The sequence below is a fragment of the Dermacentor albipictus genome, chromosome 1 (genome assembly GCF_038994185.2).
Source record: "Dermacentor albipictus isolate Rhodes 1998 colony chromosome 1, USDA_Dalb.pri_finalv2, whole genome shotgun sequence".
Taxonomy (NCBI): Eukaryota; Metazoa; Arthropoda; class Arachnida; order Ixodida; family Ixodidae; genus Dermacentor; species Dermacentor albipictus.
The window spans coordinates 172,892,159-172,916,208 of record NC_091821.1 but is presented as its reverse complement, the minus strand read 5'-3'; the positions used below and the strand labels follow the sequence as shown (position 1 = coordinate 172,916,208).

Below are 24,050 nucleotides of genomic sequence, written 5' to 3'. Positions count from 1 at the left end.
GCTAGTCCTACGTGATACAACAATGACACAAATAAAAATTTTCACTTACGATTACGATACTCTCTAATGCGAATTTCGAATGCAGCTGTTCAGGCATTTTGACAAAAATTCACATTATGAGAAAGAATTTGATTCTGAAGGACAAGGCACCCTTCACTGGTGGCGCTGAGCCTTTGCTCGGGAGGCTCATTTAGCAGCAGCGGCAGACGAAGCCACTGGTTGCGTCGCTCATTGTTCGGAAAGCGTGAACACGGTAACGCATGGCTTGCGCAGATGCGTTCTCTAGTGGCAGCGGCACCGCAGGCGAAGTAGCGCATGCGCAGTGGGTCCGAAGCCCACACCAGCGCTGTTTTCGCGCTGGCCGCATGCCTGGTTTTGTTGGCACTCTGCTTTCCTCCTCATCCTTTTTGCCATACCATCCTCTCCACTTACCTACGGTACTCGCGCCTTTCATCGCCCCCGCTGCGCTCCCCGTTCACTTTCATCTTTCACTGTGCTTGTCTGCTCGGCTACGCCGAGAAATTACGCCGCAGGAACGGGCATGTGAGAGCTGCACAAATTTACTACCATTTTTCCTCTAACCTTAACCTCCCCCCTTCCCCCTCTCTGCTAAAATTCAGACACCCCTCCTTATCTCAGTTGCTGGGGGAACTCCTGTGCGTACGGCAATCAAGAGACTGTCATGGTGCTAGCACGAGTAAAAAAAAAAAAAAGTGCAGCCTGCAGCACGCGGACGCTTTTATTCGGAAACGGCGTTAGCACGACCATGCGACTCCGTTTCACCAACAGAGATGCGGATATGCCCCAGACCTCCTCGCCTGTCCTCACTCGCTGGCACAGGCGGCGAGATAAAAACATCTCACTACCTTTACTTTTATTCTTGGGGCTTCATTGGGTGCGGCTGTTCATGCCCCAAAGTCTTTTACATGCCCTTAGAAACCAATGACACAATTCCCTGCACCGCACTGACTTTCACTGATGCCTGCCAAAGCCAAGGCTGCCAAAGCTGTTCTGGTGCAATTTGGCACAAGTTGCTCAAGTATCGAAATGGCACAATTGGTGCAGTATTCCCACTACTGCATGATTATACACTGCCACATATAGTATACTGAGCGGAGATGTTACTAGATCTTGGTAATGCAAAATAAAATAAATAAGTAACGCCGTAGACATTATGAAATCATAGGGCATAGTAAACTACCATACAGGAGGCTAAATGTGCTCAAGGTCAAATGGCTGGGAAGCACTCGCCAGCGCTGTAGTGATAGCTGGGGACCACACTCTATTAGGCACATCCTAGTGCTATTGAAATGAGTGCGACTTGCCACTGATGATCATCACGAGCAAGTTTTGCACTACCAGTGTTTTGGTCTGTAGCATCGCACCACTGTGGTGCATATGCTCTGGAAACAAGTCAATGCACTGCAGCACACATTACACTGAACACTGACACATGTAAAGGTAAACACTGGTACAACTGAAAGATTTTTAACAGGAACAACAGGAACACTTTCCAATTATTTCACGTTACCAATAGATCTTGTAACGTTGCCATTGAAAAAGCTGTACCTGGCAGCTTATGAAATGCAGTTAGAGGAACGCATATTTTCCAAATATACTTAGAAATTGCTTGTAATCTACAGCAGCCAATAAGCAGTTAGAAGCAGCCAAAGGAACAGGACAACTTTGCAACTTATACTACCAGATATCATACATTAACTAGAAAGCAAATACAAGACAAGAACATTGTATAGGTGAAAGCTTTTACTGGAAGCTAGTTTCTAACAGTATTCATTCCCAAAAGTTAACATGCACCTTTTTTATTTCTAGGTTTATTTTTCTCCTTATAAGACTGGGAAAGTGCAATACGAGAACTGCTGCTGCACTTAAATTGTTTGGTTATACAAGGGCAAATCGGAAAGTTGTTGCCCCCCCCTTTTTTTAGCCAAATTACAGCTGTACATGTGAAGTCAACATATCCATCCCCAGCGGTGAACCTTTCTTGGACCGGCCCGGCCTTATCTACCAGTAGCTCCCTGACATGGTGCTGCTGTCAGTTGTTGAAGATGGCAGTTGTGCTTCACACATCCGCAGCATACAAGCAACAAAGTGCAATTCGTTTTCTATGGAGCAAGGGGCAAACACCCATCAAAACCCATAGGAAAATGCAGTCATGTAAGGGGAAAAGTCTTGCTTTGAGAAGTGTGAGGTAGTGGTGTTGAGTTTGGAAAAGGCCATGAAGACTTGCCTGTCAATGAGCGTTCGGGGAGGCCACTTGCATCGCCGACTGACATTTCTCAAATTTAGTGCTGCAATGGGACAAATGTCTGAACCAGTGTGGGGACTATGTGGAAAAATAGTGCAAGTTACACAGAATAGTATGTATATATGTAATTACCTGTATGCACATTATCTCGGCTAATAAAAAATAGGGGCAAGGACTTTCCGATTCACCCTCATATAATTATTTAAGAAATACAGTGACAGATATAATACCACTACATAACAGCGCTGCGGACAGCCCTGCAGGAGCCTAGCCAGGGGGAGCACACCATGTGCCTGCCTTCCACCCCCTCCCCTTAAGAAAATATGCAGTAGGAAGCCATTGACAGCACTCAAGGCAGGCGCTGAAGGCAGGTGCTGACTAGTTAATTGAGCTGTATGTTTGTATGTTTAAAGACAGAAGCAGTGCACTGAGCTTTCAGTGACAGGACGTGCACCACAATGTTCAAGAGAAATGTCACAAACTTGAACAGAAGCTTCACATTTGTAGCTCTTAAACATATTAATCTACAGCACTATACCATCCTTTACTCTTCTTTAATGCAATAATATCCTGCATGTATCACTCCTTTATCTCTACAATTCTGCGAGAGCATTAAATAAACATTTGATGTTAATACTTCTACATATGCTATTGAAGCTGATGTTCAGATACACAAACTCTCGAAGACAAACAGCCCCTTCATCAAAAACCCTCTCAAGCAGAACTTGAAATCTCTAAGCACATGTAGTAAAAGACCAATCAGTGGCAAATGTCACAAGCCTCAAGATCTCAGAAAATCTCGACAATAGTTAATAATATTTTCCCAATTTATATGTTGCAAATTTTGAGTCCCGTGATGCTTCGATAAATGCAGCTACATTTTTTTAATTACTGCTAAAATCCTGTTGCATGGTGCAGTGCTGCTTTGTATCCTGCCGACAGACCACCTTGATCACTTTTGCATACACCTCTCTGCCCATTTCAAAGCTCATCAAACTGCAATCAGTGCCAACATACTTAGGCTACACTCAGTTCCTGCTTTATGAAACGCAGCATCAGAGTTGGTGCTATAAAGGCCAAGAAAGAGGACTCCAAGTACACACATACTGTGCTAACTCACATTTACAATGTTGATGAAATGTCCTTTATTGTCACATAAAAACTAGACACAGACAAATGCTAAATGTACTGCAGTCACGGGCTGTAATTCGTGCTACTGAAGTTCATGTTGAGATAAAGGGGGCTTAGATATAAGGCGAAATAATTAGAATTGCAAATGTTGACCCACACAATTCCAGTAAAATGGAATTGGCAGTCCCTGATGGTGTACATTGTTGCTAAAAGTGCAAGTATAACCATGCATACACAAGAAAACAGACGTAAAAAAAATTTTATTATAGAGGCCTATCACAGCCCACCGCAGCTCCCTTCTCCTGCCACCTTGCCGTCCAGTCAGTGCCATGACCAAAAATTCCATTCTGAATGCAACAAAATCATCAACAGTTCCAAAAAATGAGCGACAAAGCACCATTACCACAACAAGAATGACTGGAAACAACGCCTTTCAGCAAACCGCGAGAATCCCTGTGGCAGGAGATGTGATGTGACAGGGGTCTGCGATGCGATGTGGTGCTTAGCACGAGTGTCAGTGGCAACAGTCATTTTTTGACACCTCACTACTCCTCTCCAGATCCAGTGCCCCTCTTGAGCCGTCGTGACCTCGGTGACTGGCGTGGTGACCTCTTTGGTGATCGGTCTGCAGGTAGTCAAGCAGTCAAAAGTAATTCTAGATTTTGTCATATAGTAATCCACATATAAACTGTCCCAACTGCACACTGTTGTTGCTACATTAAGCTAAGCGTGATAACTATTGTAAAATTCCGAGCAAGTGCCCTTCCCTATGGTGAAAGATAATCCAACAAAGAATTTCAATGTATAGAAATTTTGATATAACAAAGCAAATTGACGATTTCAGCAACTTCACTATATTGAAGTTTAACTGTGCATCGCTGTTTGTGAGGGAGCAAGAACGGTTCTTAGCGTTTGCTTCTATCTAACCTAAAGATATCTGTCTTATTTTATGCCGAATTTTGTGATAATTTCGTGCTGCTGGCAAAACTTCGCCAGTAAAGTGCGCTCAGCCACTGGACAATTATTACGGGAACTCCAGCCTCTCTAGCAAGAGGCACGGGTTTGTGGACAGTGCACAGGCTGCGCATGGAGTGCAATGAAAGAGGATGAGGGCGACTGCGGAAAGGAATACAAATGCAATAAGAATGTTCTTTCCAGGAGTATAGGTCCGATGGGCCAATCCTTAGCAGCAATGCCCGTCCGAGCGGCTTATGCCAGCTCCCCACTGCATGCCCATGTTGCGCATCCGTGCAAACGTATTGCATGCCTGTTCCAACATTTCAGGAGAGAGCGATGGCCAATCTGCTGCCGCAATACGCACTCAAGAGAAACCCGGGAATTGTAGTACAGGTCTTGCTGGCAGTGAGTGTTCCGCAAAATGAGCATTACCACGATGCATTGCAGCTATACGGTAATCACATATTTTTCCGTGCAATCAAAGGTGCTCGCTTTTGACAATACTTTAGTGAGATTTCGCTTGACTAGCACCTGATATATCGGCTGCCGTGAGCAACAGCATTCTTAACACAGTGCCAGAAACACGGTTACCTCCTGACGTGTCCTGTGCTACTTGCAAGAAATCTCATGAAAGTGAAAGCATCTTTGAAAGTGATCATCCGTAAATATGGTCCAAGCTTGTCAACGCATTGTTGCATGCACAAACGCTTGCATGCAACATGGCTGGTCTGTATTTCGACCATTGTCATGATGTTGCTACAGAGAAGAGAAAGTACGGCTAATGCATACATTAAAGGGCCCCTTTACCAAGCCCTATAGCAAATTTTGGTTTTACGCTGGAGGGTGTTACGTGTCCTCTAGGGAGCGTTCTGCCGCAAAAAGTTATCGGCTCATTAATAGCCAAGATAGAAATATTTCAGTGCTGCGAACCCATGATTTCAGCAGTTGGGCTCCACTGCCAAGCAAGACTCTCTCTCCACTCGCCTCGTCAAGTCTTCGCAAGTGAAATTCCATCCCTGCATTCTCCCATACCAGACCTTGTGGATCGTGTGATGCATACGTCACAGACCCCGCTTTCATTTTTTTTGCTCCTTGCTTCCCCGCGCTCCGCATTTTCGCTGACAGCGTCGCGCACAAGCTGCTGTCTCGTTCGCGCAGCGCACGATTTTGCGCACTGTGCACAAGGAAACATGACTAGCAGTATAACTCAGTGCTACACGAACACTGAGGCAGAACAAGCAGATCGCAGAGCATGATCATGCGCTGGAGCACGGTAGAAAATGACATAGTTTCGGTACCTACGCACGTGACTGCACAACCATGGGAACAAGCGGAAGTACATCTTTCTTCCTTCGATGCGAAGTAAAACAAAAAACATGCAGACATTCCGTTTGTGTGTTTTATTATTTCTCTAAACCTGAATTTGTCAATTCAAGCAACAGATCGCACAGATAACAGATGTCTTGAATAATTCTCGAAGTCATGTGTCCCCACGAGCAATGTCACACTGCGGACATGACTACGTAGGCGCAGGGACACGACTACGTCACCGTCCGGCTTGGAGCGCAGTGGCCGCAAGGAGAAGGAATAACAGCGTTTGGTTTGAAATTTCAGGTCTCTCCGCAGCGCGTAGCAATGAAATACTTTGCTGGCGCGATCGTTATCGTTCAATGTATGCTCTGCGCTTGTCAGCTCAAAATGGCCAGACCTGGTGAGGCGCCCTTTAAAGCTTAATGCCATGGCAACTTAAAAAGAAGTTGACCGTGCTGCAATAGAATAATGATTACATGTTCCTTTGCAACATCCATTGTCTGGTGTGCTTCACACACTGGAAATGTATCAAAACTAAGATACAGCTATTTTTGCAGGTCTCAGTAGCTAAATTAGCATGCGGTCATGCAGTTAAGAGTCCGAAATACTAAATGGCGCACTGCAAGGTGTCTGCAATTTCAGTTGTACTTATACATTATGTACAGTAAAACCTCATTAAACCGTACCTGCTTAAACAGCACTTTCGTTCTAAAAGTAGCGAAGTCAAATCCCCAAATCAGCGGCCAGTTAACACAATGCATTTCGTATCTGCATAAACCGTACCAGCCTATTGTGTACTTATTCGTTAACATGTAGTGTTTCCACTTTTCGTTGCTCAATCACGGCTGTAGGTTGGCCTGGCAGAACAATGAGCCTCAGTGACCAGAATGACCTCCAAACGCAAAGGCAGAGGGCGCTTGGAAGGGTGAAGCCACATCGATATCATTTCGACACCGTGCCAGAGAGCATTGTGGCCTGTGTTGTGGCGTCGTGCAAGCTAGGACTCGCGTCATGCTGAGCTCAAACTCGGTCAAAAACCGGGTGCTCAGCATAGAAGAAACGTGGCACGAAGAAGCCGGTGCTGGTACGTGAGAGGGATCTACTGATGACTACAGTGTGCGGCATTTGGAATGCAAAGGAGAAGTTGCTCGGCAGTGCAGCTGTTACCGTGAAAAGATGTCGGCTTCAGGTTTGACTTTTCGAGGTTTGACATTTCGCCATCGTTGCATCTGTTATTGCCGAAGTGTTGCCTAACAACAGTGACATTTTTTGCGCTTTCATGGCACTCTCTCCGAGTTGTTTTTGACAAGTAAGTGGGCGATCTCATGCTATTTCGGTTAAGCAGTACTACCATTAAGTACATAGTTTTTCTGAGCTCTGGCCAAATACAATTTAATGAGGTTTCACTGTACATGGGGCCAGTGGTGGCACTGCCAAGCTGACTAAAATATCGGTTGGCAACTGCAAATGAAGAGTTGACTTACTTATCTCCTTGGGCAGCCAGTCATAGTCCACGTCACTGGCACTCTGGGTGCCCATCTCTACTTTTTGCTTGCTGGCTGGCTTCTTTTTCTAAAAAACAAAGCAGAACGCAGAGAGCAGAACAAGTGGTCATTGCAAGTTTGTGTACAAGTTCTACAGCAAGCGAAGTTGGCAGAAATGTCAACAGTTTCTAGTGCTAGAACAAATGACATTATTGTATGCGAAGCACTGAAAAAAATGTTAGCTTTATTGTATGGTTAGTTCCAGAAAGTTTCAAAAATGTATTGATAATTAAACAACAGAGGCTGATGCACTAAGCAAAACCATATGGCACTTCAAATAACTGTCAAAATTTGCAACCCAGATACAAGTGTTCTTACTTTACCAAGAGCTGGAGCTCTGCCTTGATTCTTCTGCATGCTTGGCTGATAGCATATGCTATGTTTGGGTCTGCAAATTCTAAATTTTCTTATTAATGTGTACAGTAGAACCCAGTTGATACGTTCACGTTACATGTTTTCCCGGCGCCAACATTTGCAATCAAAAACACAAAGAATTATCCAATAGATTTACGCTCATTTTTTACTGGTTCATACATTCTCAGGAAAAAAAATTTTTCGGCAACAACGTTCAGTATGCCACTAGATCTCATGTAAACAAGAGAATGCCCGAGGCGCACGCGATTGAGAACAGTATATAGCTGCCCGCCGCGGCAGCTTCACCGCAATACTTGCCTGTCTGTCTCGGTTCCAGCACGCACTCAGTTTCTCATTTCGGTACCAGTAAATCTTCTCCGGGGTCATAGTACACGCTGCATTCACAGCTTTCACCGCCAATCCTATTGCGACAAGCATCTTCACCTAGCTGTTTCACAGCCCGTGGTGCCGTCAAAAGCGCAAGCTTCTAACAGGCGATATCTGAAACGTGCCACTGTTCCCTGCGGCAGACTGCAATCGCATACGTTTTCCAGCCGCTAGATCCCATGTGAACAAGGCGCCAGGCGGCGCGCGTGACTGAGAACGGTATATAGCCGCCCATCTCAAGTGAAAACAATGGCACGCACAGTTTCTTATTCCAGTACCAGAAAATCTCCGCCCGGGTCGTCGCACGTGGCATTCATAGCTATTGCCATCAAATCTGTTACAATAAGCATCTTCACCTTAGCCCAACATTGTGTTTTCCTAAAGATTTGCTGCCACCAAAATATGATTTCTCATTTCAAATCTAAAAACACCATTCAAATTGGTTCAGTGGTGGTCTAACAAGGGTGCTGCCATTTTTTTTCATACATATCTGCAAAGGGTTTAAGCTACAGGTTCCACTTAATGCTGTGCCCCAATTGAAGTATATGTATGTATGCAGCACGAGCTCAAACCACTTCCAGGCTCAGGGAAATGCAGAAAAGCACATGTCGCATTTCTTTTTGAATTCTTCATGCAAAAGATTTAATAGAGGATCTTTAAATGTTGAACAGAGCCAGTAACTAAAAGCCCCCGGGTTTAATAAGTGTAGCATAGATTATCTACTTATATTTATTCATATTTGGCTTTACTATAGCAGACCGATCATATAACCAGCACTATTTTAGACTCACACTAAGAGTTCCCAGGAACTGTTGTGCAGCTACCAGCAGGAGGACCAAACATGTAGCCAAGAACATGTATAAGAAGAACCTGCAATGTATGAGCAGTGAATGGTGGAACATGAACGATGCCACACACACAACGCTCACAATTTCAACTACATCAATTGTTCAGTTCCTGAAGTTGCTAACTTGGATACAATAACAAAAAATGGTGTCCCAATTTGACAATACTTTAATTAAACAAACTTTTATAGCTATCAATGAAAATAAACTGGGTGACAATAGCTAAGAGAAAACCCTTTTTCTAAAAAAAATGAGCTGAATATTGCGCACACACTCAGTAGCCAGGTTTTATTGTTACAACCAATAATGTGGCATGGGAGCATATTAGTAAGCAGTTTATTTTACCATAGAACACATACTAAAGCTGACGGTGCATCAGCTGCTCATTCTTACAGGACCCAATATTTTGTTAAAGCCAGTATCATTATAAGTGGGTTCGAATGTATTGAGAAAGAGGACAATCTAGCACAAATTTTACAATGTACCATATTTGCATGAATATTTAGCTTCTTTTCTTTGCCATCCTGTTCGAAGTACTGCTTCTTTCTTTAAGGACTGGAGAAGTTGGCAAGAGCACAGTACAGAAAAAAATAAACTAATAATGATGCAAAGCTAGCATTACTGGTACGTTAACACGTACACAGGGTATCGATGGCTTTACTAGATGATACCGTACCTACACGCATAATGATTGCACTTTTTTGTCAACAAAATTGCCGCAAATTCAGGGGTGCAATCATTACGTGGGTTAAATTTTCCACGAAAATAAAACTTTTTTTTCCATCCCGCATTTGCTGCGGGATGACAACAGGTCAACAGGCGGCTGCCGCTGTAACAGTGCGGGACCCTAAAACAATATGGCGGTCGGCATAGCAAGCCGAACGCAATTTTTTTTCTTCTCGTGTGTACATTGCGTGCACTGAAACAATTTCTCCCGTATCAGTAATGAATAATATTGTTAATATTGGCAAGTTTACGGCAATAACATATCCATGTCCACTTTGAGGGGACAAAAAGAGAGATGGGTGCACTTAGCTGCCAGTGACATAAAACACATGGCGGGCATGCTGCGAAAACTGCGGCATTTGTCTTCACTACAATCCTAATACAGCACACTTCCACTAAGGGTGGGCGAATATCTTAGCTGTGTTACAAGCGTCGGCATAGGAATAGGGTACACTTCTAGTATTAGTGTAACGTGGCTACTATCGTTGCCGCTCACAATTTGTTGCGTGCCCACGAGTGCAGACAAGAGGAATTGAAAGGCGCCTTTTCTGTTCTTGTTGCTGACCACAACCATTATAAAGCCTACAAATAATAAAGCCAAGACAAATTTGGTTGTAGTTTTTTTTTTTTTTCCATGGAAGTGCAGAAAGTAATGACGGGAATGAAATGGGCCATCTGCTCAAGAATCTGTTTGGTGCGTGCAGACTGCTTGGTATATCTTGAAGAGTCATTCGCGTAGCATTCGACAGATGGTAAGCGCGATCGTCATTAGCTAGACCTGGCACACGACATATCGCTGCGGCAAGTTTGGGGTGCTATCATTAGGTGGGAAAGAAATACGGTATTTCAGTGAAGTTGGTATGCTCCTTTTCAGATATTGCTAGCTCATTTCCCTGTGTGCAGACACTGTTACTAAGTCATTTTTTGAAGCTAAAGCAGGAAAGTGTTGCAATAGAACAAATGCCCTTGTGAAAACATGTGCTGTTATTTCACTGGCACGATGCAGAATAGATATTGCCTAATGAAACAAATGCTGAGGGCTTGCCCTCACCAAAGTTTCAAGTGAAAATGGCAGCTCACAATCAATTATTGCTGTATTTATCCAATTCTAATGCACACACATTTTTCTCAAGAAAACAGGTCCCAAACTGCCTGCACTTTACAAGTGGATACAGATCTGAAACTGCGTCCACAGCATTGTCAATAGCCTACTGTCAGAATCAACGTCATTGCCGTGGTCATCATAAGATGGTGACAGAAGTTTTTGTGTAGGTTGACAATGATGATGCATTATTTTAGATCCTGAGTTAGTGGCAACAGAGCAGTGTCACATGTATTCGTGACTATTTCCAATTAATACCACATATTAGAAAGTCACAGTCACTGACCGATTTTTGTTACTTCCTAGTGGCACCATAACCTTTTCAATAGCACCAAAGTACACGTATAACACTGACCAAAATCTTGGATGCTGTACAATGCCTTACCCAACTGTTTGGACATGATCCACACAAGCAAGGTTGCCGAGATGGTGGCCATGAACAAAGTTCATGCTATTCAGTTTCTCATCTGTACTTTTGCTTCCATTGGTGGTACAGTTTTTTGTTTTTGGCTTTCTGAGTGCTATGTGGCTACTGCAAATAGATCTGTGTCAACTTGATACCCAATCATAACTTTGGTCACTAACACCTGAAGATGTACTGCTTAGGCACAAAGTCTGTGCTAGAAGTACTGTCCATCTCGACGACAGTGCCTGCCAAGTTTCTTGTCCAAGTGCTTGAAAAAGGGAAAGAATGCTCTGCAACAAATTCATGCAAAGCAGTCTGAAACGCCAGCGTTGGCAACAGCACGTAACGCACATTGAGCTGTGCTGTCACAAAATGCCTCCTTGGTATCAGTGACCATGATACTTCTCATTGTGGGAATTGAAGTATGCCTCGGCACCTTTGCATGGACATTCACCTATTCTCTCGTCCCTATGCCTCTCCCCTTTCCACTCGTGACAATTGTCGGCGGTGGCACTCCACTCGCAGTGGTTTTTTGCGGTGGGGGCACTCTCGTTGCTGGCAGCGGCTGGCCGCAGAGCGCGTGCGTGAGAGGTCTTTTCTGGACAGCACTGGGTAATCCCACGCCTTTCTCTCATCCGCCGGCCCCTTTGTGTCTCGGACTTGAGTTTACGTGCAGTGCATTTGCACATACGGCAAGTACATACCTCATGTTGATCCTGTCCAAAGCCGAAGCGGTGCCTAGCCGAAGAGCGGTGCCTAGTGCTTGCATATGGTTGAACTGCGCCAAGCTGCACTCATCAGAGGCCCAAGCCGAAGAAGATTGCCAGAGTTTTCACGAGCGGGCCCATTGGTTATCATGAGAGCAAGCAGCATAGCCACGGGGACTTTTCCCAGTGGTGTGTCACAGGGAGCCATAGCTCTCGCAGCAACATGCTATTGGCGCCCCTGTCTGTATTTTCGCCCTTGGTGCAGGAGCCCTTTGGTTCCAGTGAACCCTGGGAACAGGTGTTTGTGTAGTGTTGGGTGCCGTTAGAGATGATAAACAGTTTCCCGGCAGGGCAATACTGTGTTCTCTTGCATGCGTAGCGTTCGGTGCCCCCTTTCGCTGCCCAAGCATACTCTAGTGCACAGTAGTGCACTAGAATAAGAGAGGCGACAGCTGACACGGCCTGAGGCTCATTAAGCTCGAGCCCGCAATGGTCAGTACTCCTGTGAGATACCAGACCCCCACAACGTGGATATTTTACTGGAGCACAACGCCAAGCAAAAACAAGTATGTGAGAAAAATTTCCATGTTGTTTTCACGTGAAATTCTGTTCTTTGGGCTGCCAGATATTTTTACAGCCGTCTGCGTAAAAAGAATCAGTCGGCGACTGCAGTATTGAATTCATAAGCCAAATATTCACGCATTACCAATTTAAAGGCTTCACGAATATCTCACTTACGTCTCTCCATCAAGTCCCTCATCAATTTCCACAACCTCGATAGTTTCATTGAAGACAGCATCCTGGTAGGCATTGCCATCCTTGAAGAGAGGCAAAAAAATAAATAAATAAATAGTAATAATGATTGCTGCTTAGCACACATCACTGAACGGCACGCCACAGCTTCTCAAAATACTTATTAAAGTAAACTATGAGAGACTTCTTGATCCATTTACACAGATTGTATAGGAGTACTGAGCTGCAGATACTGCTTATTAAGGTGAGAAAAATTTTTAACAAGAAGCTTGAATAAGAGATTTTCTAAATTTGCACAAATATATTGTCATGATTTTTTTTTTCTTGAAACGTATACTTCAATACCACCTGGCTCAGCTGCCACGTTATGAACATCACAGTTAGCTTGTGTGCTTTTTGAGCATTGCTCATGGAAAATACAAATATTTCATAAATGATGTCCTGATATGATCGAAGTGACAGACACATAACAGTTAGGTTTATTTTTTGGCACACAAACGTTACAAGTCACTCACACTGCAGAAAGCGCTAAAAGGGCTTCGGTATAGCGACTGCAATGCTAAGCCTAAAAGGCTGCTTCGCCCAGCATGCAGCTAGTGATCTGCAGTGGCACCCCCCCTTCAGCACACCAAAACGCTTGTCGTATTTTAAAAGCAAATAATGTAGAAACTGAGGCAGTGCAGTAGCAGACCAGCCTTTATCAAAACATCGCTGTACCGACACCGACACACCTTTATTGCAAATCATGCGCACGGCATGTACCGACCAATATAGCCATCTGTCGGCAACTAGAGTTGACCAGGCAGACGCAGCTAAATTAAGAAGTAGCCCCGCAACTTGCAGAACTTTGGAGTTGATTTCCGCTCACGTGCTACAAACCATCCTCGTGAGCACGAATGAACAATACTCAGCATGAACACCATAAGCTCAACAAACACAATGATAAATCTTGTGCACTGCTACCACGTGGGTCTCTAACAAAGACTACTGATGTGCAGATACGGTGTGCGTTGGCTTCCTCAAGTCCAAATTGCAATGCAAAATTTTTCTTTAAATTAAGAAATTATAGAACGTAGATTTAGAACCCCCTGTTCTATGCAGACAAATGTCTAAGTTTAGTTTTGAAAATGATTTGAGATAAACCATCTTTTGTCATACCAATACACACAACAAGGCAGGATACGTGGATACATGATGTCAACAGCTGGTCTATAGGTTATACAATTTAGCTAGTTTCATACACTGCTACTTCTCTGAATGACATGAGGCTCAATAATCGAGTGGATTTGCGTGCACCACTAAGCTGGCACACCAGCTAACTTCTGTAAAGCATTGTTTGCATTTTACATCAAGCAGGCAAGAGAAAGTGACCACTTTGATGTAGCTGCGTAATATGTTTTACAGTAGGGTGTGGTGCAACACATACAAGAGTTTATGTGAAAGTGTGGTGTCATGGTCTCCTTGAAACTGCAGCCCATAGAAGCAAGTTGAATGATCTTACCAACCTCAACACATTAGTCTTTACAAACATATGAACGAGCATTATCGAGACATTTAAGTGATACTTACGGCATCTCTGTATCTGAGGTTTACAGCCAGGCCAAACGGCCTAGCACTGAAGCTCTCACTGGCAAAAAAGCTGTAAGACAGGGTAGCCTGTTGTTTTGGTTTTACCACCTTGTTGTATCCAATGGTTGTAAACTGGGTGAAAAGGAATAAAAATGCCAAACATTAAAAATCGCAAACAGAAAAGCAAGCTCACAGCACTGTTTAGAAATAGAATTTACTATCTGGCAGACTAAAAATTATTTTGTAAGTCACCAGCACCTTAAGTTTAGCTTGACGATTAAATAGTGGTTCTAACTTTCGCTCTATGGCTTAAAGGGAAGCTGAAAGGCTTTCCAGAAAAAATGAGTGAACATGTGTACATAATGGTTTTCAACCCTCCGAATTCGAATATCGTATCGAAATTGAGCGAAAGAAAGCGCAAATATATTTTATTTCGACGAAAAGTGCAGCAGCGGACACGCCCAGCTCGCGCATCTCGTTTCCGCCTGTTATTGGTCGGGCGACCCATGACGTCAACTTTAGCGACCGGCCGCTGCCGCTCCACATGAAGCGCGGTGCCAGGTAGTTTGGTGCCGTAATGGAAAATTAAGAGGTAATAGAAAATTTAGAGAGACTGCGTTTTTCTGAAGAGTTCGGCGTTGCTCCCTACATGTACGAGCCGATTGCAAAGAGCCGGCCTCTCGAAGAAGCAAACGATGCTGGTGCGAGCAGTGCTTTCGACGAGAACGAAAGCGAAGTCTTGGGATCTCCTCGTGTTGGAAATGCTCTTTGGTGAGTATGTTTTTTGCAAAGCGATCTAGTGATCTCGCCGATCTTTCGCCGATCTAGTGAGCTCGTTTCCGGTCAAACAACCGCAGTGTTGTGTTCCTGCATGCCTCCTCGTGGAACGTAAGCGGGGATGCGATCGTTGGCATTTGTGCGCTGTCCAAAGCTGTCGGCAACCTACAAAGACGGTTCAAACGCGTGAAAAGCTTCCCGGTTCATGCAGTACGCGTAGTGACCTTCATCTGTGCGCCATCCGCACACTATTCGTAACCGAAGTCGTAAAGGCGGCGAATTCCGTCGGCTACGTGAGACGGTCGGTTTCTCGCTGTGCGCGAGAGACGGGGGGAGCGTAGCGTCCTGGCGTGCGCCGGCTTTCCAGCACATGCAAACTCTACATTTGCACTGCGTTATGGTAGCTGCGTGCAGGCTGTTTTACAACACACGTGCAAATAGAAAATTCGCGGCGCTTTGCGACGAAACCTGCGTCGAGGGTGGGAAATAAACATGCACCTTCCGTTCAGCGTGCTAACATGAAGAAGCTCGCAGTAAATCAAAATCCAGGTTTGGGCGAGTTCGTGTATTCATAAGGCCTTCCATTACCAGTTATCATCAGTCAGTCCGCACTTGTGCCGTCTTTGTTTTCGTTGCTCCAATCTTTTCGCGCTGCGTTTAGAAAGCCTGCTAGTGGAAATTCTGGTGATAATCGTCGTCACGGAAGTGGTTGGAGCACACCAGTGTTGTTCTTGAGGGCTTGAAATTCTTTCGCTTTACAGCAGCCTCCCACTTCTTTAAAAGCTTCTTGTCTTGTGGGAAGCAATGGAAGACAACATCGTCGCGGCCGCTGGTGTTCGTGCATGATCGGCCCACCACATCAGTTGATGCTGCGCACGTTGACCACCACTCTACATACACACAGACGCACCAACAAAGAAATGCAGGGTCGATCGAAGCAGATTACGACGGCACGCACGCAGAAACAAGCACGGTCAGGCACGGTCGCGCAGGCTGCGAAGGAGCAAAACACTAAAGTTGACGTCACAACACCGCGGTTTCCGGTCTCCGCTCGCATCGTCAGCGTCAGCAGCAGCGCGCGGCATTCGACGGGGGGCGGAGCTACAGCGCAATTTCAACCGACGATTACGTCGCTCCTATTAGAAAAACAAAACCCAAATTTGACCTACATGGTTTATAAGGTTCCCGCATCCGTATATGAGCGTCTTATTGAATTCGACAGACTCTTCAGCTTCCCTTTAAGTGTTTTAAATCATATAATTGTACAAATCTAATCAGTTTCTTTCCTTTTCCAAATAATTTATGGCACATACGCCTCAGAATATAATGAACCATGTTGAGAATGTAAAATTTTTTCCCCCAAAGCACCAACCAGGCTTGACACACCCAGGGCGTAAAGTGGTGCAATGGCAGTAGCTGGACAAGGCTGGGGAGAGCCTGGCCATTTTGACAGTTTAAGTTATGCTTGACACTCAAAAGGCCCTTGGCTGTGGTGCTTGTATGTCTGAATGTCATAACCATAACTACTTTTATTTTTAACTTCAAGTGTCAGTCTACATTATGTACATAGTTACATTTATATTTATGAAAATATGATATATATTTCACTGATATGGAGCAATTGACAATGCACATAGTCGGTCTAACGAGTGCAAGAGAGTACAATGCCCAAATTGAATGGTTTTCTCCTACACAAGCCAACAAACTAAGTTGTACAAATTATTCATGCATTGACAAGAGAAGTACAGCTTTGTCAGAAGTTCTCAGACCACAGCTCTAGCACCCAGCATAAGCACACTGCTGCAGTGCAGCACATGCTGGCTCATTTTACTTACATTTTTGTGGACGCCAATAATTGATACAGCCCCTTCATGCCAATACAGGACACGATCAGCTTAGAAATCACACCATGATTTAAAGGTACATTAAAGGAAATTAAAGTGGGCAGTATTAGTAAATCACTCTCACAGAATACTGAAAAAGGCACTCTAACTATGAAAGGAAGAATGATACATCCGAAAGAATGCAAAAACTAAAGACTGGTGCCGAAAGAGCCTTGAAATTCCTGCCCTATCCAGCCATGATGTCATGCATTTTGACAGGCATCTGCTCGGACTTCGCTATTTTTTTGTCAGTAAAGTTGGACTACATTGTATTCTAAAGAAGCTGAACACAATTTAGCTTTAACTGCACCACAATGACCCAAATATCAGAAGATACTTGAAATTTGCGACATCACAGTGGGCATTGCGACACTAATGTTTCAGAGCGAAATTATTAAGAAATGAAAGTGTGGTCTGCATTTCCCCTAGCAGTGAACAACCTCTGCCTGCAAAATTAACGAAAATCAAAGTTTTGAAATATTTATCAGTCTAAACTAATTTAGTGCTTCTTTATAGTGTCCTTTTAAAATCACTCCACGAATACTTGAGCTCTTGAGTACTAGTGAATCAAGGTTTTTTCGAATCATGATACATATTTTGTTTGAAAAAAAGGTCCATGGATAAAATGACAAAATGCTTCATCCTCTAACTATTGTGAAATGTTGCACAGTGTAAGATGAAACATATTTCCTAGAGTTATTTTGATGCAACCTACATAATATTTCATTGTGGGTTTGGAATACTTTCAATAGAAGACACAAACACTCACGTTTTGTATATAAAAAGTGAAGTCCATTGGGTAACGGAAAGAAGCATCCATAGTATCCAACACAAATTCCTTATCACCCTTGTTGCTGAAGCCCACAAGAAAGTGTACCTCCTTGCCAGCAGGCAACTCTGCATTGAAAGACCAGCTAGTCACACAATGCATGCCCAAATGTACCTGTTTATTAAATCTGTTAAAAATATGGAAAAGCAAGAGTCAAGATTTGTGTTGAAATGTCCTTAGGTCAAAGTGGTCATTTTACATACCAGAAATGTCTAAGAGACCATTATCAAGCACGTTCGAGCTACATCTATCATTGCCATAACTTCGCAGGAGATCACGGCAGTGGAACCACCTTGCCTGTGAAATTATCTTCATCGTCAACAACAAACTATTTCATAAGGCATTAGCTAACATTGCGTAATTAGGAATTATTAGCATGTTATTTTGTTTACGTGCCGTCCTTGCAAACTATTAGGCAAGGCATTACTTAGCCTTACTAACATGCTACATTGTTTATTTTTTGTATTTCATTGTTATGCTTTGTTTTACCACTCCCCTCTGCAATGACCTCAGGCCTTGAGGGTACCATAAATAAATTGAGCATCATCGTTGGGTGGGCACAGATAAGTTTATCACAAGAACATATGGACAAGAAAACAAAAGGATTGTACAGTGCTGATTGAGTTTAATATCCCGAAATTAATTTTGACTACCTGAGGTTCTTTCGCAAGCACGAAAATCAATTCTACCAAAATCAGAATGAGGCTGTAGCAGTTGGGAATCATTCCCACAGCCTCGTTCTCACCAGCAGCATGCATAACCACTAAGCCACTATGTTGGTCGATTGGACAGTGTTTGTCCTTTTTTCTTTTAATACCTTTATGTTGCTGCTATATTTTCTCCTGCACTGTTACTGCCTACAACTGACATTGGACACACTGGAAAACCACACCTGTTGGCATCCATACCAGTACTTTGCTTTCAAATTTCAATGTTATTAATTCATAACATAATTAAGGGCCTTCAGTTTCATCTGTTTACCTTTTTAAGAATTGGGGAGCAAAAACTGGACACTATGCTCTTAGGTGTAACCAGCGAAGTGTTTTTTTTCTAGGATTTATTTCACACTTCAGCTTCTTCCTGAAGTGCAGACACTCCAAATTTTTCATGCACCATGCATTTGCTGAACTAATTCTCACCGAACTACTGCATATCAATGGCAATATAAACAATTAAAGTTAATAAAGCAGCTGTTCAGAACTAGACATGATTGCATAATATTCTGGAAACATTACCCTCTTCCTTTGCTACTTGCTTTTTATGTGCTAGTTTGATCTTGCACTTGAAGCATAAAAGCTTGAGTCATTTGACAGGACTGACAAACCACTAGTTACAGTTCCACTAGGTAAATCTGCAGCAAACATTTTACCATACAGTTTGCGTACTGTTTTACATAATTAGAATTGCTACCACGAGGCCCCTGAGCTTTGTACTAATGGTAGTATGCATGACATAATCATGGTAACCATGGTGGTATTCAATTAGCATGGTAAAATGTGGTGTGTAAACTTGTTTTTATGATTTACTGCTTATTTGCAGCAGTGCTGTAGAAGCTGTTTATAGCATATTGCTAACACATTCCAACATCTTATGAAAGCTCCTTATAGACCATGCTATTGTCAAGAAGACATGCTTGCTACATGAGCACACTTAGTAGGTACAAGAGCAGAATTGACTAACTTGATTGAAAATTCTGAGGCTTTGTAAACAGCATGTAAGTATCGCCATCAGGGGAAGGTTTCAGTGGACCACCCGAAGAGCTGTCATCACCGTCGTCGTCGTCATCATCCTGAAACATTCAAGCAATAAGTAAAAAAGTTTGTGGTTCATCAGAGCTTGCTTCTCACAAATAGTACCCCAAAAAATCCACTCTTATTTCCAACAAAAATGTAAAATGTTGCCCAAATGACAGCCTGCCTCATTCACACAACCACTTTCTGCTCAATCCTGTCACTGACTTAGGCCAGCTTCTATAGGGGAGGCAGTTTCGGACTGGCTTCTCCCTGAAAACGAGCTGCCAGCAACGAAGTTCAACCCCGGCAGAAACCAACCAACCAGGGGGCTCTGGTGAACTGACGACTGCTGCCGAGAGCTCCTGCATCACCCTCATGCTCTCTTGAGCCCTCATTTGTACCGGTTGCCAATAACTGCAGCAGATGATTTGTATTTCTCCTGACACTGTGCTCTCCTGTATTTCTCTGACACTGTGCAAATGACACAACCAGCAATGCAGCATGGCTGCCCTAGTGATGCTGTCAGTGCATCACAGATTGAGCTCAGTGCCTCCTTTAGAATAAACACTGCACGCCCCCTTTACAATGAACACTGCACTACTACTAGCCCTTACACAATTAAAATAAACAGAATGCAAGCAAAAGCAGAAATGTACAGATTGTTATACAACAAAGAAACAAATTTAACCTTTTATGGTGGTGTGTGTAGACCCTTCCAGCACGAGATCATATTGCTTCTGGTCAGATGTCTAGACGCAACTGACACACATGCAAGCTTGTGTCTGCTTGTTTTATCTTTGTTGCAGCACCTTTTGGGAACCCTTAACTATTGGTAATTGCATTTTGCAGCATCTGTGTATGAGGGCAGCACTTATCTAGCAGAACACAAAGGTATTTGCATGCGCGTTCCTTGACAGGACGAACTGAATGGCAATGTTTTCTCCACAAGCATTCTATGGAAAGAGCTCGCACGAGTTTAGTGAATCTAAAGACTTTTAGTGCCGAGGAGAAGTATATACTGCTTTCAGACAACCAGTAAACATCTAATGAGAGCACTGAAGAAAAACAACAATTCCTGTTGTGCTCACCCACAACATGATGCTAGCTGGAGACTACACTGTACAACAGCCCAAGGAATAACAAAAGAACTTTCTCAAATGAGTCACTTACTAGGCACTTGTTCACACAAGTTCCATTTCTGCACATCGTTCAAAATATGCAAAATAGTTCAATCGGAATGACCGCTAAGTGGGTAAATACTCATGACCACAAAGGGTTAGAGAATTTGCCACAATGCTGGTAAAGCATCACGAAGCAGAAACAAAACATGCATGTATATAGCTCTCCAATATTTTAATAATCTCACAGAAATGTAGACTGGCTAGAGATGTAAGGGGCGGGTAAAAACACGTAAAGATTGGGGAAAAAAAGATTTTTTTCATTTTTTTTCGACTAGAAAAAGTGGGGAGAAAAGAATGTGAAACCATAAACCTGGCGGCAAGGCCTTTGCACTAATCAGCCGCCGACACCTATAGCTTCTAGGCTGTCGCAAATACCTTCACCACCTGCCAGTTATAAACAAACTAGTCTTTGTTTGAAAATGTTCATAGCAAGCTTCGCAACAGACTCACAAGTAAGTGTGTTTGAAAGCTCATCTATGTAAAATCAAATTTGAGTATGGAAGCAGTCGTGACCAATTCTAATACGAGTGCTTCTCAGTTATCAGATCAGCAATCTTTCGCAGATGAGAACAACAATTACGTTGTCTTCGCATTCTCTTCATTATTATTGCATGTATATAATGATATTTTTAATACTGATATATAAATATAATTTATATTTAATGGAGTTTCAATGTTCCACCAAATTTCCAAAATTTCCTGAAACAAAACAGTGGAAAAAAAAAAGTTTTTTCCTCCCACTTAAAATTTACAGAAATTTTGCATCCCAATTACTTGCACATCGGCCAGCACGATGTCAGGGAGCGCACCTGCGAAAGCACTGAGGGCAAGCATGACACTACAATGCACATGCATGCATAACATCGTAGTGTCCGACCATAGTCTGCTAGACTATTCCATTCAACCTGGCATAGCTGCTGTTTATTAGCTAATCGATATTTTGCAACTCCTTATTGTAACCATTGTGCATGCAGGAGCATGTGCATGTGTGTGCAATTTCTATTTGCGTTGGAAGCGGAGAAACAGCAAGGCTATGTACCGGTCTATCACATGCTGCTTGGACAAAAGTATGCTCTGTGCACATGCGATACTTTCATAGCTGCGTTTCGCAATAGGGCACTGATTTTTGCATCAGTTGACACTCCCATGAGATCAAATCAGGTCAAGGAGAAATAGGTGGCTAATAGTTAAGTTTTCACATATGTTCCCACATAAAGGTATTGTTTTTGCACTTTCAAGTTACTAAGTTCAAAGGCAGCTGACACGGGCATTTTTTCCTACAGCTACATTTATTTTTGCCTATATGCTGTTTGTTACCTCTTAAGATTTACTTCTTTCACACTTGCTTTTCTTTATGCTTTATAGATTAGAAAAACGTGTATAATGTCTGTTGCATGCCTCACCTCAGCAAAACCAATGACAATGCAGGTGTTGCATAATTTGGTAAATAAATGAGGAGGGTTTGGTTTGCAGGTAAAAGCACCTGAAATTGCATAGTATGCCCCCCACTGCGCTTAGCAAGTGCATTTACTTATACAATAGTGCAGACCAGTGCAGGTACAAGCAGGAAAGACAAACATATTATTAGATGAAAATACATACAATATAAGCAATACAACGATCTGAGGATAGCTGCTGTGTTTTCATTGGAACCTCTTGAAACAGCGCTGGAGTATAAAGACCACAAGCAACATTCTAATCCTACGCTCAACATTGACTTCATCAACTAGTTAAGCATGTGAGGTCTCATGCATACCAGTTGATGATCACACTATCATGCGACGTGTTGACCTCCCACAGGTGAACATCGTAAACCATAATGATTTGAAATAGATTTTAATAAATTTATTGATCAACATTATCTTTGGATGGCCATCATTAGACAATGTATATGGTTGATTGATTATTGACATTACATTCAGTAATGGCTTGACAACATGCAGCATACCTGAAAGCTTAAGACTTCAATAGAAAAGTGACTAGGCCCAAAATGAAGTAAATGTCCCACCTGTTCACTGACTGCTGCTTCTTGCTGCGCTGAGTCAGCTGGTGCATCATTTTCAACGACGACATCATCTTCGTCTTCTGCTCTGGCACAAGGCACACCTAATGGTATAGACAAATACCATTTCAGCACCAACGCAAGTAACTGCTTATGCCTGTAGAAACATCTGCAATCTAACATTAACATTAGCAGATCGAAAACGGATTGAGGAACAGATGCAATAATTTTGAAAAGAGCAGCATAATCCTAGAGCTTCCAGAAGGGTATTGTAAAGGCCCTTCACAAGATGCACATGACTGCCTAGTTTTGTCCCTCAGTTTCACAAACTATTTAAGTGGGAAGTTATTTTTTTAAGGTTAACGCAGTAGGCACATTTTCACATTTTGCAAGCTTTTATATGCGGCAAATGTGACACGACGTGAGAGGAGCAAGATGTTTCCTGTACGATTCTGCAGTTTGACAAAATTCACTGTAATCAGCAGTTTATACGTGATACAACTGTTTTTATTGAAACGTTTCTGACGTTAGGTACGAAATCTGCGTCCTTATAAGAACATCTGGATTGAACATAAGATAACTCGTCCCAGACAAGCAATGACGAATAACATACAGTACAAGGAGTTCCCTGGCTGCTGCTGAATTAAAAAACAAGTCAACAATCATATGAGCCACCTTAGTTGTTTGTAGACTGTTAACGATCATGCACCGTCAAGCTGGATCAATCAGGAGACACTCATCGTATAACTGCTTTTATATGAGGTATGTGTATCACTTTATTCTAGTCTGCGTCCGCAATTTGAACACTTCCGACAAACCCATGTTGCTCATCCGAGTCACGTCAGAAAATCTGCGTTATGCTATAGCGATGCAAATACACAAGATGATTCGCTGGAACCTACAATATATAACACCAGTGTTCACCAAATAAGCACTGCCTAACGCCTTTCAAAAATCACCTGAGAAGCTGTTGACTACCATCTTAAGAGGAAATACGTCTGCAGCCACGTAAAGTAAATACTCACCATTTTGATGAAATATAGTCACCAAAGGTACAATAAGCAGGGCTAAAATAATATACCGACTTAACATTTTGCAGTATTATTGAAATATGCAACCAAAGTGCCTAGAAGTTCGAGGATTAAAACCGATTTGAGGTGACGAGCAGACTACGCTGACGCTTCGTGCCGCGCCACCATTACGAAAAGGACCGGTTTCGAGGCTATAAAAAATAAGCACGCAACTGAACCGGCCTCAAGTATTATTTTCACCCTATTGTTTTCTTTTCTCTATATTCTTGAACTTGCACGCATACGGTGAGCACTTAAGCTTCACTAATCAACCAAGGAAAACGGCGAGCAAGCAAATTTTAATATTGAAATTCAGACAGGCGTTTTATTCTCGCAGTGACAACTGCGCCGCTGTTGTCGAACACGTCAGCAGCAGACGCTTCTTCGTGGCCGTGATGGTGACGGAAAACATTGTTTGCAGCATCGATTTGTTGGTAGCTCAAAGTAATCGTATGGCTCAAAAACTAACTCAGAATTTAGTTTTCAGCGTATACTGAAATAAATAACTCTAAATAAA

At 42.9% G+C, this 24,050-nt stretch overlaps 1 protein-coding gene across 1 annotated transcript; it reads right to left on the bottom strand.

Annotated features, from left to right (window-relative positions):
• Positions 1 to 3,640: 3,640 nt before the first annotated feature.
• Positions 3,641 to 23,835, bottom strand: l(1)G0320 (signal sequence receptor subunit 1 l(1)G0320). Its single transcript, XM_070529476.1, has 9 exons — positions 23,489 to 23,835; positions 22,470 to 22,567; positions 19,228 to 19,336; positions 17,488 to 17,615; positions 14,059 to 14,190; positions 12,475 to 12,554; positions 8,742 to 8,820; positions 7,150 to 7,237; positions 3,641 to 4,022 (listed from the first exon to the last, which is right to left on the bottom strand). Exons 1-9 carry the CDS (start codon positions 23,553 to 23,555, stop codon positions 3,943 to 3,945), a joined length of 861 nt encoding a protein of 286 aa, XP_070385577.1. The 5' UTR covers positions 23,556 to 23,835; the 3' UTR covers positions 3,641 to 3,942.
• Positions 23,836 to 24,050: the final 215 nt, after the last annotated feature.